Source organism: Protomyctophum parallelum, assembly GCF_964188405.1.
Source record: "Protomyctophum parallelum genome assembly, chromosome: 5".
NCBI lineage: Eukaryota > Metazoa > Chordata > Actinopteri > Myctophiformes > Myctophidae > Protomyctophum > Protomyctophum parallelum.
The window spans coordinates 2,637,602-2,656,810 of record NC_139702.1 but is presented as its reverse complement, the minus strand read 5'-3'; the positions used below and the strand labels follow the sequence as shown (position 1 = coordinate 2,656,810).

The window sequence follows — 19,209 nt, the reverse complement described above, 5'->3', positions numbered from 1 at the left end:
ATGTTGGGGGCGTGACGGACCAACGTGAAATGCACGTTTTCATATAGCCTAGTAAATGCGAACTGCAGTCGCAACAACATACTGATGTCCCAGATTAAATATAAGGTAATTGAGATTGACATTAGATAATGATAACTGAGTAGTAAGTACAACACAGTCCAGTCCAGGCACAGGAGTTGGAGGAACAAAATGCGAAGGAAGGCTTGACTAGGCCTACTGCGAAGCCAAAGTGCAGTAATTAATGTACGCAAAGATTATAATATCAGGCTCTAAAGTGTTAAAGTGATATTGCAGTAATTGTATTCTGTTCATGACGTAATAGCTTATTCGCCAAATCATGAAGGCTGATTTGACCTTTTGCAGTGGTGGGAAAAGTACTCAAATGTTTTACTGAAGATAAATAATGCAATGTATAGATGTACTCCGTTACAAGTAGAAGTCCCGTATTAAAAATGTAATCAAGTTAAAGTACAAAAGTATCGCCATCAAAATGTACTTAAAGTAGGCCCAAAGTAGGCCTCCTCCTGAGGCAAAAAGTCTGTGGTTCGGAGGTCTGTGATGTAATGCATAAAACTGAGGGTCCTTGAAATTCAAAAGGTTGAGAATCACTGTCCTAAACTCAATTAACGTGCCACCCGCCTCCAGTCACATGAGCTACATTTGGATTCATGTGTTTGTAATTAGGTCCTTCCTTGCTTCCTCTGTCTGCCTCTTTGACTACTGATACTCAGTAGTCAATTGCATGCATCTCGTCCGCCTCTACTAACTATAGCCGTACTGCAAGAGGGAGAATTTGATCACACTGACAAACTTGCACTCAGCCAGGTAATTAAGCAAAACATTGATTTGAACATCTTCTGTTTGGTCATGGAAAAATTGGGAGTCTATAGACTAGAAAACAGCTCTCTCAGAAAAGAGCGTTAAGTTGTTTGTGTCGGCATGGCGACTGTTTTTCTCGTCCAGGTATCTGACATGGGAACGCTGTTCCGGAGCGAGGAGGTGTGTCTGGTCCAGCTGTTCCTCCAATCAGGATCGGCCTACAACTGCGTGAGCGAGCTGGGAGAACTGGGATTGGTGGAATTCAGAGACGTGAGTTATTGCTTCCTCCATATTTATTGTGATATTGTGCCTTTTCGTAGCTCGTTAACACTCCAGTGTTTCTCAGCCAGTGGTTCGTAACCCCAAAATGGGTCACGAGACATTGGTGTCAGGGACTAAGACTATATGAAATAGGTCAGAAACTCAGAATTGTATCATAATAGTATGAAATGTATATGTTAATTTACCAAATGTAACCATTATGAATGTATTTGTAACACTGTGACCACCATGCTCCTCTCCAATGAATTGTCTGTAAAAACGTAAATAGATAAAAAATAAATCACACTTGTGTGAAGTGAGGGGCGCTCATCATACATCCTGTAGTGTACATCATACATCATTACTTTCCGTGCTCAGCCAATCGAATCATCACATTCCGTGATACGGACACACAGACACAGCTGTGCATAGAAGGTGAAACCAAAGGGTTTTGGGGGAATGTGTGTGTGTGTGTGTGTGTGTGTGTGTGTGTGTGTGTGTGTGTGTGTGTGTGTGTGTGTGTGTGTGTGTGTGTGTGTGTGTGTGTGTGTGTGTGCATGCGTGCGTGCGTGTGCGCGCATGTATGTGTGCGACTGTGTGTGTGTGTGCGTGCGTGCGTGAGTGAGTGTGGGATTACTGCACTGTACAGTACTAGATCTTGTACAGTACTAGATCTATTTGTGTACAGTATAATGTATTGTTTTTTGATTATCGCCCTCTCTGTCCTTTTTTGTCCTTTTTTATTTGCCACTCACTCACTATCTCTCTCTCTCTCTCTCTCTCTCTCTCTTGCTTTCTGGTTACTTTTACCCCCTTTTCTCAGTTGAACGCCCACGTCAGTTTGTTCCAGAGGAAGTTTGTGAGCGAGGTGAGGCGATGTGAGGAGTTGGAGATGACCTTCTGTGAGTGAGGCGTGTTAGCACCTTTCAAATTAGCAACCAATAAACACCACAACCACTGACTTACAGTAGTTGTCCAGGACTTTGAACTATCCACAGTCTACCTCTGAGACACATAACTAAAAGAGTCAAAGAGACTCAAAGAATCGACTTTAAAAAAAAATACCATTTCTGTCTACTCACTCTACGTCTCAGAGGTGGGTTGTGGACAGAAACCTGCATAAATGACATGGCAGGTTTGGTCATTTCAAACTTCAATCCAGTGTCCGACCAGTCTGGGAACCCATTGGCAAAACAAAGGAAAAACAGCACCCTCTTTTCCTTTGAATTTGCAGTCTGTCACCGACGGACCAACCACAGACTTCCCTTTCAGACCAGACTATCACTTGCTTGAGATGTTTTGGCAAAACCCAGACATGGGTTTTTTTGCTCACATTCTCATTGTCATTCTTTTGTCTCCCTCTGCTTTCCTACAGCGTTTCTTGAGCAGGAAGTCAGCCGCCCCCAGTTGCCTCCTCTCAGTGGCTCGCCGCCTGACCCAAGCCCCGCCCCTTCTGCCCCCCAGCCTCGAGAGCTGTTGGCCATAGAAGAGGAGAGTGAACGCCTGGCCATAGAACTCCGAGAGGTATAGCATGTGTGTGTGTGTGTGTGTGTGTGTGTGTGTGTGTGTGTGTGTGTGTGTGTGTGTGTGTGTGTGTGTGTGTGTGTGTGTGTGTGTGTGTGTGTGTGTGTGTGTGTGTGTTCTGATCCTGTCTACTGTCTAGTGAGAATCAACAGATACTGATCTAGCCTGTGCTCTCATGAATATTTCCCTCAGAAACCAGGGGCGCCATAGGGCCTATACCTACAACTCTGAAATCGTATGAATTAGGCTATAGTTCCTTCAAATACTTCTTGGTATAATTAATTTGGTATATATACGATACGATACGATGCGATGCGATGCGATGCGATGCAATGCAATACAACTTTATTGTCAGCTTTCACTGAAATTTGTTTTGCGTCCATGATGTCACCGTTAAAGATACAGACAAGACATACACAATACATTACAAAAGATACACAAATATGGCCATGTTTCATTCTAACTCGTAACAACTGGCAAGACTAGCCTATTCGGCACTCGTGGGGGAACAATAGCACTTGCAGGGAATTTGTGGCCTAGACCAGATCACATCGATTCGGAATTGAAACCAGGCTTTTGGCCGTGTGAAAGCTTTGTGATGCAAGGTTTAAGAATGCAGAGACTGGGCTTTGGATCCTCCACTGTGCTTCCCAATGGCCAATTACCAGTTGAAATTTGTACAGGAGGATTTTAATGTATATGTGTGCATCTATACAGTATATGGAAAATATAGAATTGTAAAATATGAAAAATACTTTTTAATACTGAATGTGAAACTTATTACATTGTATGAACTGTGAGTGAATTGATTTCACAAATGAGACCCAGCTGTGATCTGTCGCTTGGCTTAGCCTATATTTGTCATCTTTGTGAGACACAGAGGAAGGCCTATGCGTGCCGAAACAACACGTTCGTTTCTCTAGGTAGACTTATAGAGAACGGCATCATTAATAAAGAAACCCATAAGAAACTATACTCAAGAGAGTGCGGATATTCCTCTTTTCATTGATGTTCAAGAATCTGCACCCATCAGCTACAGAGACTATACTCAAAGACTCCCCCTGAGTAGAGAGCCTTTGTTTTTTGTTCTGCATCTACAGGTATCCACGAATAGGGACACTTTGAGGAGTCAGCTGACCTGGCTCAGCCAATACAGAGGGGTTCTCATCCATACACACTACCTCATTGGTTTACAGGTACCAATTGCCACTTCTAGCAATGAAAAAGCCATATTTTATAACACAGCAAATGAGCCCCACACGAATACCAACATTTTTACTGTGTGGCTCTGAAAGAGGCTAGCCACCTATGACATTTAAGGATGTATTTACATTTTAATTAAGTAGGGTATCGATAGTTTGACAAAGGAATTCAGCAGTGTGATTAAACAATATTTTAACATCTTAACATCCATGTGTGTGTGTGTGTGTGTGTGTGTGTGTGTGTGTCTGTGTGTGTGTGTGTGTGTGTGTGTGTGTGTGTGTGTGTCCTGTGTGCGCGTGTGCGCGTGTGTGTGTGTGTGTGTGTGTGTGTGTGTGTGTGTGTGTGTGTGTGTGTGTGTGTGTAGGCCCCTCTTTCTCTGCCCTCATCTTTGGAGACCTCCTCTCTTCTGGAACATGGACAAGACATACATCTCAGGTTGGATTGAACATTGGCACCATACTTTACTCCTGTCATTACACTATGATGATCAACAGAATATTAGGACTAATACATCGTAATGCTGTGCTCACTTCTGTGTTCGCTTCTACAAAATCTACAAAGCTGATCTAAAGTTGAGCTGGCTCGCTTCAACTGCAGCTACAAATAGGCCTAAGCTAGGTCTAAGCTACAAAGGGACCCAAAATAAATTTCAAAAGTTATCGTTCAAATAACATATTAACCCACTTCACGCAATTGCCATTAATCTACGTCAATTAAAGCCAATTAATCAATGCTACTCTTAATGCCATTGGCGTAGCTCTACGGCAATTTTATAGCTTTTATAGTGCTTTCGATTTGATCAAGTCATAATGCTACTCACGTTAGCGTCGGGTTGCTAGCTGGTCACCCATTCTATCTGTTTCTTTCAATCTCCTATTCCTTGTCCCAGATGGCATTTTTGGTCAAAACAAGGAATTTGGAAAATCGTGAGAATGCCCAGAAGCAAATCTTTACTTCTGGGCGGGGTCCCTGGAACTACATATTTTCAGATGGGGGTCCGCGGCCAAATAGAGATAATTCTGGGGGTCCTTGACATGAAAAAGGTTGAGCACCACTGACATAGAAACATAGGTTTTCCAGAAGACTTTTTTTTAGAATCGGCCTCAGTTCAAAATGGGTTAATAACAGAATGCTTTGTTTTTGTTTTATGTTCGACGGCATTTCTGTATGACAATGTAATATTATTAAGTGTGAAGAATAATGTTCCAGAATGTTCCGTTGTATCTGACCCAAGCTTTGTAGCTGGTGTGGTTCACCCATGGAGAGTCCCTGCCTTCGAACGGCTGCTATGGCGAGCGTGTCGCGGTTACATCATCGCAGACTTCCGAGAGATGGAGGAGAGGCTGGAGGTCCCAGAGACGGTACAACACCCCCCAAAAAACTGCCACACTGCAAGTAAAGTAGTCTTGCATGGCCAGACTGTTGCCTCCCCCAATTTTCAAACGCTGCTTCCGGTCATCATTTTCGGAGCACGGAAGCTGCATTAACAATCACTAAAGCGGATGTGATGCCTCCTCCCCACTTCCGTTTCGTCCTTACAGTCTCGCAAATGTATCCTAATATGAATCTAAATCATCAAAGCATAATACAAGCTACATATCTGCTTAGTATAACATGTAAGATTTTAAAATATATTTTCGTGAACGAAAATGACAAACAGGAAAGCTTCCTGCCTCAGATTTTGGTAGGTGTAGTTGCATACTCCATAGGCATATACTGTAGCATTCGGAGATTGTGGAATAGTTTCAGTTACACTGAAAGCCACCTTCACATTGTACAATTATGCTCACTGTTGATGTAGAAGAAATGGAACCAAATCCAGTCCATTTCTACACTCTCTTGAGTTACAGACCCATGGGGGGTGGGGTCCATTTGTTTCAATTTGTACAAAACTGAGGATTTAAAACAAGTAAATGATACAGTATAATAACATTCCAACACTCAGTGGCATGCACAGATAGACACCCTTTTGGCAATGTGCTCTTAAAAAAAAAGAAAAATAAAAAAAGTTACTTATTTTTCTTAATTTGTAGTGTGTGGACCATGGTGACATTGATCAATTCTTGATAAAACGCTTCTACTATATTATTTAGGCCCCCACAATCTAAAGCTATATGTTTCTATGTCAGTGGTTCTTCGATAATAAAAAAAAATAGCAGACCTACAAGCTCGTAGCACTATGAGCTTGTAGATCTGCTATTTTTCAATAGCTAAAGCACCAAAATGGGTTCCCGCCCCAAAATGTGCTGCACAAGGTGCCCTTTTTTTTCACTTGAGCACCTGCCCCTCTAAATGTCTGTGCACGCCACTGCCAACACTGAATCCATATTTAACTAGAAAGGTGTGCTTCTAGGAGTCGGAGCACACATTTTAATTATTCTGTTCTTTCCACCAATCCCATGCAGGGTGAGATGGTCCAGTGGACTGTCTTCCTCATCTCCTTCTGGGGCGAGACCATTGGTCAGAAAGTCAAGAAGATCTGTGATTGGTTCGTCACAACTCAGTTCATTCCTATCGACAATAAAGAGTTGAGACGAAGAACCATTTAAGTCTTATTTATTCTGACCCCTTCCCTAAAGGTCACATCTGTCCTGACTCCTTATCCATCATTTATAAATCCTGGATTATTATTATGGATTTAAATGGTTCTTTTTGTCTCAACTCTTGTCCCCTAAATGAGTCCATCTATCCAGAGAGCTGTTGAGCTGAAACGTTTTATCTTCAATTCTTCATATAACACATTAAAAAAGAACATTAAAAACCTGTTCTCCTATAAAATAATGTCTCTCTATATTATAACCTGCCTGCCTTTTTCTATTGACTCTTCTTCGTCTCACCCTTTCTCTCTGTCTCTCTCTGTCTCTCTCTCTCTCTCGTACTGTATAGTTTCCACGCACATACATTCATCTATCCAGAGAACATGGTCGAGAGAGAGGAGATCTTGAAAGGCCTGCAGAGCCAAATTGTGGACATTACAACAGTGAGGAAAACAGTCTTTACTCATGTCTCAGTTTAGAGGGTATGCGCATGCTTAAAGTGAATGGCACATCGAGTGGCACATCGAGTGGCAAAACAACATGCAAAGTGAGTTTAACGTTGTTTAATGCAATCAGACAGGACTTTTCTGTTTGGATGCGTGGGCTGTCAAGACCAGAAAGTATAGTTTTGCCACTCAGTAGGCATTCTATTGTCTAGTGTGGGTATAGGAACAGCTCATTTTGATCTGTATTTAAAAAAGGCTTTGAACAACCCCTTGTGACCCGTTCATGCAATATATGTAATCTGAATAAAAAATATACAGTATTCAGTGGTGTAGTTGTATGTATTAACAGAAATGTTGAAACGTGTGCATGGTGGAAAAGGTGCAGGAGGCAAATGAGAAGAACAGAAGTGGGGAAGGACTGGGGAAGCAGGCCTTTATAGGGCGTCGACACCACTTAGGCTGATCATCATGATTAGCTCTGCTCCCCAATCCTATTGGACAGAAAACATACAAATGATTAGCAGAGCAAGACATATTATACACCATAACCAGACAACCTAAGAGTAACATAACACACAATATAGGGAACCGTCACAAAACGTTAGCACACCGCCATTATCCCATTCTGAACGGGCACCCATTTTGGTGTCAGCATCATGTTATGCTTTAGCTATTTAAAAATAGCAGATCTACAAGCTCATATCGCGCCACCGAGTGGCGCGATACGAGCTTGTAGGTCTGCTATTTTTTGAAAAATCGAAGAGCGACTGACATTTCTAGAATCTGATCTCAGGTCAGAATGGGTTAATCAGACCAGTGTGTGTCCAGTGGAAACCTCGTATGAATCTGATCTCAGGTCAGAATGGGTTAATATCCACAAAGCATGTGTTTTTATTTGGGTCCTCTCCAGGTGCTGTCACAGACCGAGTGCTACCTGCAGGAGGTGCTGTCGCGCTGTGTGTCTGTCCTGCCACAGTGGAAGGTCAGGAGTCAGGACACATCACATGTCTATCTGTCTGTCTATCACAGATACATGTCATTGCTGTCACACATATGGATTTGTGTGCGTGTGTGCGTGTGTGTGTGTGTGTGTGTGTGTGTGTGTGTGTGTGTGTGTGTGTGTGTGTGTGTGTGTGTGTGTGTGTGTGTGTGTGTGTGTGTGTGGTGTTATATACTAACTGTGTTTGTGTTGTCTCAGGTGTGTGTGGGGAAGTACAAGGCGGTGCATGCAGTGCTGAACCTGTGCAGTCCCTCCGTCACTGACAAGTGTCTGATAGCAGAGGTCTGGTGTCCCGTGAGGAAGCTACTGCTGCTGCACACTGCACTGATAGCAGGCACGGTGAGAGAGAGGCCGCCAATCCCCATTTCAAAACCCCCAGGAGCAAAGACTGGAGTTAAAAATGTTCGCTTTTATAAGAATATATTCAAAGATCAAACATTTGTCACGATTCTTTTTTAAATTAGCAGATCTACAAGGTCGTAGCGTGTCATGAAATGAGCTTGTATATCTGCTATTTTGGAATAGTCAAAGTAGACATTTCGTAAAAGAGCCAATCTACAAGTTCTGAGAATGGATTGTGTCTTAACTTACGTCTGATGAAGACTATAGTTTCAAACGTTATACGTTATGCTAGCACCTATAGCACCTACTAAAATAAAACGCTTGAATTGTCTGTACTGCTCCAGCATCTTCTCCTTCTTCCGCTAATAACTTTAAACTGTTTCCATTTGTACTCTCTCTCTCTCTCTCTCCCTGTCTCTGTCCCTCTCTCCTCATGCTGCACATCATGCATGTCTCTCTCTCTGTCCCTCTCTTCTCATGCTGCACATCATGCATGTCTCTCTCTCTGTCCCTCTCTTCTCATGCTGCACATCATGCATGTCTCTCTCTCTCTCTCCCTCTCTCTGTCCCTCTCTTCTCATGTCTCTCTCTCAGAGGAGAAGTGCGAGCGCTGTGGACTCGTTCTTCAACCGCCTGCCGTTGCCGTGCTCTCCTCCCACGCTGTTTGCCACCAACTCCTTCACCGCCGCCTTCCAGAGCATCGTGGACACGTACGGAGTCGCCAAGTACAGGGAGGTCAACCCAGGTAGGCCACGCCGCCACGCCGCCACGGTCAAACCCAGGTAGGCCACGCCGCCACGGTCAAACCCAGGTAGGCCACGCCGCCACGCCGCCACGGTCAAACCCAGGTAGGCCACGCCGCCACGCCGCCACGGTCAAAGCCACGCTTTTCATTTAACTCTGGTACAGTAAAGCTATCATTGAATTAGTCATCACAGAGGTACAGTATACTACATTTAGAATAAAACACAAAGTGTTTCCATTGTGCTCCTATATGTATTCCAATTCATCAACAGAGGCGAGCATAGAATTTACAGAAAAAGAAAATAACGTTTTCTGGTGCTTTTTGGGGCCAGTTGTTAATGAAACCAGTGATCTACACATCCTTTTAAAGGATGTATTCTACATTATGTCGGCAGAGTAGTGTGTCCTCTCCCGTCCCGTCAATGCAGAGAGGTAACTAATAACTGAAGGTAACTCGTAACTGAAAATGCCAATGCTTGTTTGTGTGTGAGTGTGTGTGTGTGTGTGTGTGTGTGTGTGTGTGTGTGTGTGTGTGTGTGTGTGTGTGTGTGTGCGTGCGTGCGTGCGTGCGTGCGTGCGTGCGTGCGTGTAGCTGTGTACACCATAGTGACGTTTCCGTTCCTGTTTGCGGTGATGTTTGGGGACGTGGGGCATGGTCTGCTCATGGCCTTGGCTGCTCTCTGGATGATCTTACAAGACACACACCACACCAAGAACACACATGAGGTGAGGCACACACACACACACACACACACACACACACACACACACACACACACACACACACACACACACACACACACACACACACACATATTTGGTATTTGTATTACTATAGGCTACTTGTAAGGACATCAATTACATTTTAGGACGGCATTGGGTGTTGCTGGAAAATATAAGAAAGCTTATATATCTGCGGTTTGTTTAAATACTGTATTTACTACACTATAAACAATCCACATCTCTATTAATCCACATCTCTATTAAATCGATATTTTTCATGTCAAGGAGAGTACTATAGACGAATAACAATTTAAATCCACACTAATTATCCATAATATAACATATAAATGATGGATAAGTGGTCAGGACAACGAGGCCTTTTCATGGAGGGGTCGGAATAAAATGTGGACTTAAACTGTTCGTCTACAGTACTTAGATAAATATTAGTGCCAGGGACCCACATATCTAAATATTCAAAGTATGGTTATGGTATGTTTGTTTTTTGTTTTTTGCTGGGGACCTCAAGGACCCCTGCATGGGGGACAGTAACAGGTGTTGGGAGGCACCGATCAGTTTTAGACCCTGCAGTGTATAAAGAATATAACATTCTTGTTTACATTGTTTTACTTTTACAATTAAAATAGTGAATCAAGCAACTTTAGTAAAGCATAGTAAAGTGCACACGCACGTGTGTGAGTGTGTGTGTGTGTGTGTGTGTGTGTGTGTGTGTGTGTGTGTGTGTGTGTGTGTGTGTGTGTGTGTGTGTGCGTGCGTGCGTGCGTGCGCCATGCGTGTGTGTGTGCGTGTGTAGATGTGGAAGGTGGTGCACGGTGGACGCTACGTGATCCTGCTGATGGGTGTGTTCTCCGTTTACACGGGGGCCATCTACAACGAGTGCTTCAGCAGAGGACTCAGCCTGTTCCCCTCAGGGTGGCATCTGACCCCTATGAACTGGAGGTACACGCACGCACACACACACACACACACACACACACACACACACACACACACACACACACACACATACACACCAGACGATCAGAGAAAATGATTGGTTCGGTTGGAAGGTGGGTCGATGGATGAGTTATAGTTATACTCACATGCATGGATACGGATGACCCCAGAGCCAATCCACCACACACCTAACATAGTGTTTGCCAAACCCGGGATTTTGGCACAGGGGGGTGCTCCTGTGCCAAACTCTGGGGTTTCTTTAATGTCTATAGTAAACTAATGTTTTTATGGGCAGATCACAGCCCCAAGTGAAGCTATATGAATAGGAATGTTAGTACTTCCAGTTCAACGAGCAAGTTCATGGCTCTCTTCTTGGCTCATCGGTGCCTTTCAAATGGGCAGTGATTTAATGCACCTATCGTTCATTTTCAATGAGACCTGTGTTACTCGCGGATAAGTCAAGGGGCGAAAACGCACGCGTATTTATGTGGGCGTGGTCCCGTGAAATGGTCACGTGCGTGCTCGTTACGTGTCACGTGCGTGCTCGTTACGTGTCACGTGCGTGCTCGTTACGTGCGTGCTCGTTACGTGTCATGTGCGTGCTCGTTACGTGCGTGCTCGTTACGTGTCACGTGCGTGCTCGTTACGTGCGTGCTCGTTACGTGTCACGTGCATGCTCGTTACGTGCGTGCTCGTTACGTGTCACGTGCGTGCTCGTTACGTGCGTGCTCGTTACGTGTCACGTGCGTGCTCGTTACGTGCGTGCTCGTTACGTGTCACGTGCATGCTCGTTACGTGCGTGCTCGTTACGTGTCACGTGCGTGCTCGTTACGTGCGTGCTCGTTACGTGACTGACCAGACCTGGATTCTGTTTAGCTGTGTGTTTATTTATTTGACAGGGACAATGCTCATTAATCAACATTTTCACATCCATGTAAATGTGCCAGAGTTAACCATAAGCTAATTCACATCTGTAGTCCCGGTTTGTGTGTATGTGTGTGCGCATGTGTGCGCGTGTGTGTGTGTGTGTGTGTGTGTGTGTGTGTGTGTGTGTGTGCGTGCGTGCGTGCGTGCGGGTGCGGCCGTGCATGGGTTCTTCTGTAGTAATGAGACTCTCCGAGGGAATCACTACCTCACTCTGGACCCTAACATCACTGAAGTGTTCCAGGGGCCGTACCCATTCGGCATCGACCCGGTCAGTATCAGCCAGGGGCCGTACCCATTCGGCATCGACCCGGTCCGTATCCACTAGTGTCCACATTCAGTCTGCTGTGTTTGTCTGTTGCTGACCATATACAGCTCGACGCACACAAGCATGCATGCTTGTGTTCTGTTAACAGTTCTGTTATCTTTATGGAAGTTTCTTTCACTACTGCCCCTTTCTTTCCTTCTTTTTTTTCTTTTTACTTTTAAAGTATTCATTTTAAATTCTTAAAAACATAAAGATTTTACTATTTCTTTTGTTGCTATTTTCTCCTTTTTCATGTAATTGACCTCCTCATCTCTCTTAGATCTGGCGTCTAGCCAACAATCACCTGTCTTTCCTCAACTCTTACAAGATGAAGATGTCTGTTATAATAGGAGTCATCCACATGACCTTCGGAGTCTCACTGTCCTACTTCAACTACAGGTATTAAAAACTCCGACATACCAGGCAATATTCATGTTTTATCCATAATTTACTGGACAGTGGTTCTCAAAGTGGGGTCCGGGGACCCCACAGGTGTCCTTGAGGGAGTTCCAAGGGGTCCACATGAAGATGAGGAACAGTGTAATCACTTTAACCCTATTTTATATTTTGCACAGCTCAACGCGTCACATTGTAAATGCACCATTCACCGTAGCGAGCTTGTAGATCAGCTGGGCGGGAACCCCTTTTGGTGTTAGCATTATGTTATGCTTTAGCTATATTGAAAAATAGCAGATCTACAAGCTCATAGCGTGCCACCGAGTGGCGCGCTATGAGCTTGTAGATCTGCTATTTTTGACCGACTGACATAGAAACATCTCAGGTCAGAATGGGTTAAACCATTGCATTGATTCTTGAACCCCTGTCCCACATGCAGTCCCAGTGGTCAGTGGAGCAGTGTGGTGTTGGTTCTGATTCTTGAACCCCCCTCCACAGTCCCAGTGGTCAGTGGAGCAGTGTGGTGTTGGTTCTGATTCTTGAACCCCCCTCCACAGTCCCAGTGGTCAGTGGAGCAGTGTGGTGTTGGTTCTGATTCTTGAACCCCCCTCCCACAGTCCCAGTGGTCAGTGGAGCAGTGTGGTGTTGGTTCTGGTGCCACAGCTGGTGTTCCTGCTCAGCCTGTTTGGATACCTGGTGTTCATGATCGTGTACAAGTGGCTGATGCTGGCTCCCAGGGACTCGGACAAGGCTCCCAGTCTCCTCATCCACTTCATCGACATGCTCCTGTTCACCGACAACAAGGACAACCTTCCACTCTACCCCGGACAGGTACACTTTACTTTACTGTTCACTGACAACAAGGACAACCTTCCACTGTACCCCGGACAGGTACACTTTACTTTACTGTTCACTGACAACAAGGACAACCTTCCACTGTACCCCGGACAGGTACACTTTACTTTACTGTTCACTGACAACAAGGACAACCTTCCACTGTACCCCGGACAGGTACACTTTACTTTACTGTTCACTGACAACAAGGACAACCTTCCCCTCTACCCCGGACAGGTACACTTTACTTTACTGTTCACTGACAACAAGGACAACCTTCCCCTCTACCCCGGACAGGTACACTTTACTTTACTGTTCACTAACAACAAGGACAACCTTCCCCTCTACCCCGGACAGGTACACTTTACTTTACTGTTCACTGACAACAAGGACAACCTTCCCCTCTACCCCGGACAGGTACACTTTACTTTACTGTTCACTAACAACAAGGACAACCTTCCCCTCTACCCCGGACAGGTACACTTTACTTTACTGTTCACTGACAACAAGGACAACCTTCCCCTCTACCCCGGACAGGTACACTTTACTTTACTGTTCACTGACAACAAGGACAACCTTCCCCTCTACCCCGGACAGGTACACTTTACTTTACTGTTCACTGACAACAAGGACAACCTTCCACTGTACCCCGGACAGGTACACTTTACTTTACTGTTCACTGACAACAAGGACAACCTTCCCCTCTACCCCGGACAGGTACACTTTACTTTACTGTTCACTGACAACAAGGACAACCTTCCACTCTACCCCGGACAGGTACACTTTACTTTACTGTTCACTGACAACAAGGACAACCTTCCACTGTACCCCGGACAGGTACACTTTACTTTACTGTTCATTCACTGACAACAAGGACAACCTTCCCCTCTACCCCGGACAGGTACACTTTACTTTACTGTTCACTGACAACAAGGACAACCTTCCCCTCTACCCCGGACAGGTACACTTTACTTTACAATCCTATCAGTGTTCATTTAAGTTCAATGGTAACTATAGCAATAATATAATAATAACATATCGTTCACCATTGTCTTTGTTACAGTTGTGGTGTGAACTCTGCCATTCTATTGACTTTATTTTTCTTACAAGTACATTGTTCTAGTTCTAGTGCGCGGTAAACCCCATTATGGTCCCTCAGGGCTCTTTTGTTTTCTTCTTTCTGTTATTGTGGGGAAAGCAGCTTGACAAGCTTGTCCATCTGTTATTTTCTGCCAAAGCATTAAGCCACAGTACAGATGCTGGGGTTTAGTGGTTAAAGCATTAACCCACAGTACAGATGCTGGGGTTTAGTGGTTAAAGCATTAAGCCACAGTACAGATGCTGGGGTTTAGTGGTTAAAGCATTAACCCACAGTACAGATGCTGGGGTTTAGTGGTTAAAGCATTAACCCACAGTACAGATGCTGGGGTTTAGTGGTTAAAGCATTAAGCCACAGTACAGATGCTGGGGTTTAGTGGTTAAAGCATTAACCCACAGTACAGATGCTGGGGTTTAGTGGTTAAAGCATTAACCCACAGTACAGATGCTGGGGTTTAGTGGTTAAAGCATTAAGCCACAGTACAGATGCTGGGGTTTAGTGGTTAAAGCATTAAGCCACAGTACAGATGCTGGGGTTTAGTGGTTAAAGCATTAAGCCACAGTACAGATGCTGGGGTTTAGTGGTTAAAGCATTAACCCACAGTACAGATGCTGGGGTTTAGTGGTTAAAGCATTAAGCCACAGTACAGATGCTGGGGTTTAGTGGTTAAAGCATTAAGCCACAGTACAGATGCTGGGGTTTAGTGGTTAAAGCATTAACCCACAGTACAGATGCTGGGGTTTAGTGGTTAAAGCATTAACCCACAGTACAGATGCTGGGGTTTAGTGGTTAAGTGTATACAGTACAACCAAAAGAACCCTTACAGGTTCATTTTTAGATAGATAGATAGATAGATAGATTTTATTTCGGTCAATAAAAGGAGTACAAAGGTGAAGGCTGAAGCCGAGGCTTATTGCGCCTACCCTTGTTTGAGCAAGATTCAGAATACACTAAGCAGAGTATAGTGTCAGATTTAGATTACATAAAAAATTAATAAAAATGGAAATAAACTATAAAGTTCTGGCCATAGATTCTGAGAAAGATAAATCTAAGCAGGGCTTAGATTTGGCCTATGTAATAATAATAATAATAATAGTAATAATAATAATAATTATATTAATAATAATATAATAATAATAAGAAAAGGAAGAAGACAAAAAACAAACAAAAAAAACTCAAAACAGTAAAGCAAACAAAAAACAACAGATGTTATTAAATAAGAAGGACAAAACAAAAACAAGGTTACCTAACAAAAACAACAAAAAAACACAAGGGTAAGACACAAGGGAACTGGGGAGATATGTATTCACTGCCTCATACCATGTGGCTAATCGACCACAGGATATGAGGCAGGCCTACACAGGGACACACATGATTTTTGAAACTTCTGTGAATGTGAAAGTGCGTCAGTGTGTCTGTTATACTGTAACCTGACAGTGACGATATCCTCCATGTCTTTTTTTTTTCCCTCAGGTGATTGTCCAAAAAGTATTGGTTGCCATGGCAATAGCATCAGTTCCTGTCTTGTTGCTAGGGAGACCCCTCTACCTCTATTACCATGACAGGAACAGACGCTCTGTCAGGGTAAGGCTAGCCTCGATACCCAGGCTTTCATTTCGTCTGCGCGAAAGATGAAAGCCTGGAAAAAGCCGTGGGCTGAACCAGTCTAAAAGTGGGAGTCAACCCTTCCGGGTGGGCGTCGCTCTAAATTATGTGACGTAGCGCTGCACTAGGGGGGAGAGGAGGGGCCGGGGGTGACGGACAGATCGATGAGATCCAATCAGGGTGCGCGCATTTCTGAGGCGCGACCCTCCCATCTAGGCCAGAAATGTCTCTGCTTAGGTCAGGCTAGGGTAAGGCTGACATTTTTACAGACAGTGTGGCTCTGCAGTAGACTATAACCGACGCTCTGTCTGTCTGGGGTGGATTGTACAGCCGTTTCACAAAGCTTATGGCTTACGGTTGAATCAGGACACACAACGCAGAGACCCAAAAGTTTTAACGGCAAGAATGTACGGTACATGCTGTATTTGTGAAAACAGGGGACAAATATATGTTATATATGTTTTTGGACACACACACCGACTTATTTGTGTATCCCACAGGTCAAATTAGCCTTTGTGATCTTTGGGGATAAACAATTACCTCAAGAGCAGATTATACAATCACTTATGCCAATATCTTTATATCTGGCTGACCAGTTGAAACAGTATGTAGTCCAGAAAGTTTATTTTTTACCCTACGGCACGGAGGAAGAACGACCTCATGACCTCTACATAATTGTGTGCGTGTGTCATTTTATTTTACTGTAATTGTGCGAACATGCATGTTTAAATGTACATGTGCCATACCAGCATGTTCTTTGGCAGAGACCTCTTATACCTCTTATTGTGTTTTTTCGTAAATTAACGCCCTACTTGATCTGATCACAACAGTGTCACACAAAAGCATCAAAAGCAATAGATCCACAAGCTCGAAGCGTGTTTTTGAGCTTGCCGATCTGCTACGTTTGATATTCTTTTCATTTCAATCCTGAAAAGTAAACAGTTTGGGACATATGAGGTTTCCACCCGACAGAGACGATGTCGGCGTGTGTGTTTCAGGGAGGAGAGCATCCGTCCATGACAGACAGCAGCTCCATCAACACTCTGCAGGGAGACCTGGAGGCAGGAGGAGGGAGGCAGCCGGAGCTCTCAGAGGAGCAGGAGGTGGTGGTCAGTCACACATTAAACACTTGAGCCACAGCATTGCTTTAGCCAAAAATTACACATCTATAAGCTTTAAAAAGCCTTGTGAGCTTGTGGATTGTGCATTTTTGGCGAGGGGATTTGGTGTAGAAGGGAATATAGCGGCCTAAGAGCCAACTCAGGTTCAATTTACTAGTCTAGAGGGTTTGAGTGGTTAACCCTGCCATTCTTGGTTAACCCATTTAGGCCTAAAAACGCCTAACTCCTGTCCTGAACTATGTTTTCTGAAGTTTTATTTATTTCCAGTTTCCAGTTCCAGAAAACTGCAAATAACATGCTGAGTGCTACTGTGTAATATTTGGTTTGAATCCAGCCAGTGAAATGCATATTATGTGCTGATATGAATGCACCTTTACACACTCGTATATATATATACGTACATTATATCGTCTCTGTTGGGTTGAACCCTCATATGTCCAAAACTGTTACTTTTCAGGATTCAAATACAAAAACAGCAAAAGTAGCAGATCTGCAAGCTTGTTGTCGATCTGCTATACTTTGTTGCTTTTGTGTGCTGCTGTAGGTGTAGTACACGTCCCAAACTCTTCTCCCTTCTGGCTCCAAAACTATGGAACGCACTTCCCATTGCAGTCAGAACTGCAGACTCACTCCCAATCTTCCGCCGTAGTTTGAAAACCCACCTCTTCAGACTCCATCTTAGCCCGTAGCACTTGCCCTATAGCCTTGTTGACCTTAGGCGTATGCTCAGTTTATGTAATTTAGATAGCATTTTATGTAGACATAGCACATACTGTAGCACATACTGTACCGTAGGTTGTTTTCATGCAGCCTGTGGTTGTGTCGTTAGGAGTTTGATGTGGTGCAGGTGTTCATGCATCAGACCATCCACACCATAGAGTACTGCCTGGGATGCGTCTCCAACACGGCCTCCTACCTCAGGCTGTGGGCCCTCAGCCTGGCACACGCACGTAAGTCCCTCGCAACGCACGCACGCACATGAATTATGTGCAAAAGTTAGAATATGGAGATAAGTGGTTTCTGCTGCCAGACAGTAGTGATAATGGTACCTTGCGTTGTAATGTCCCTCCAGAGCTGTCGGAGGTGCTGTGGGTCATGGTGATGCGGATGCCCCTCTCTTGGCAAGGCATGGTGGGATCTGTAGTCCTGGCGGTCATCTTCTCCTTCTTTGCTACGCTCACCGTCTCCATCCTCCTGGTGATGGAGGGACTGTCTGCCTTCCTGCACGCCCTCCGTCTGCACTGGTGACAAGGACACACACACACACACACACACACACACACGCACACACACACGCACACACACACACACACACACACACACACACACACACACGCACGCACGCACGCACATACATGCACACACGCACGCACGCACGCCACCTGAAGTAGCACCTGACAACGTGCATGGTAGAATTGGACAAAGAGTCATTAATATTATGTCCCTGTGTGTCTCTCTGTCTCTTTAGGGTGGAGTTTCAGAATAAGTTCTACAGTGGAACTGGATATAAGTTCAATCCCTTCTCCTTCACTGTCGTCAACCATCTGTAGGCCATGCAGCCTCCATGACATCCTAACTGCTTACGGGTACTTCAGGGAGAGCAAATGAGGTCTTTTCACTTCATGAAAATGTGTCAAACTTTTTGAAACTCTAAAAGCCTGCATGGTCAGTGGTCACCATCCACTTCTCTTCTCTTTTTCAACTTTTGTGGGCAAAATCTGCTGGCAAAACACTGGGAGATAGGACCCCTTTGGGGCCTGAAGAACAAAAGTGAAGAAGTGGGTTTTCAGATTGGGAGTGACAATATACTGCAGTGTCTGACTCATTTGAAATGTGACAGCAATTCAGACAATAAACAGCAGCATAATGTTTCCTTACTAGATCTTTATTTTTCCACTGTTGCTTCATGTCACAATCATAATTATGTATGAATATTAAAAATGTATGGATAAAAAATAGTTGAATTATGTGGATATTAATCCGTCAGACAGTATTGGTAAAGAAAAAGCTATTAACTGCTGTCAGAGCATGGCTTAGTGGACATCCTTCCAAGATCCTGTACCAAACTAAACTCCACTACTCACTACCAATCATTTCAGCTTTAGTATACTTTTATACATAAACTCAGGAAACTCAAGGGTGACATAATTGACAAAGACTTTGCTTTGCATTAAACAGTATAAGACATACATCCCACTCCTCCTTACACATTAGCAAGTGCAACACTAAACTACAATAATACATTATATGATGACTACACATATGAGCACATTAAAGTGAACTGAAGAGAACCTAACAACTAAGAATCAGCAAATGACATGCTCCAAAAAGCATTTAACACTCATGTGCTAAAGAAACCACTGTTGCTTT

The 19,209-nt window shown here is 44.1% G+C and overlaps 1 protein-coding gene and 1 long non-coding RNA gene across 2 annotated transcripts in view; both read left to right on the top strand.

Annotated features, from left to right (window-relative positions):
* LOC310859504 overlaps positions 1–19,209 on the top strand; it is an 80,028-nt gene that overhangs the window by 48,004 nt on the left and 12,815 nt on the right. The window lies entirely within an intron of this gene.
* Positions 973–18,389, top strand: tcirg1a (T cell immune regulator 1, ATPase H+ transporting V0 subunit a3a; the record flags this gene model as incomplete). Its single annotated transcript, XM_083765529.1, has 21 exons — positions 973–1,089; positions 1,904–1,982; positions 2,456–2,604; positions 3,705–3,800; positions 4,172–4,242; positions 5,042–5,168; positions 6,213–6,295; positions 6,694–6,787; positions 7,701–7,772; positions 7,989–8,129; positions 8,727–8,877; positions 9,469–9,602; positions 10,411–10,556; positions 11,658–11,748; positions 12,065–12,183; positions 12,798–13,011; positions 15,587–15,697; positions 16,717–16,821; positions 17,669–17,789; positions 17,912–18,083; positions 18,308–18,389. 21 exons carry the CDS (start codon positions 973–975, stop codon positions 18,387–18,389), a joined length of 2,475 nt encoding a protein of 824 aa, XP_083621655.1.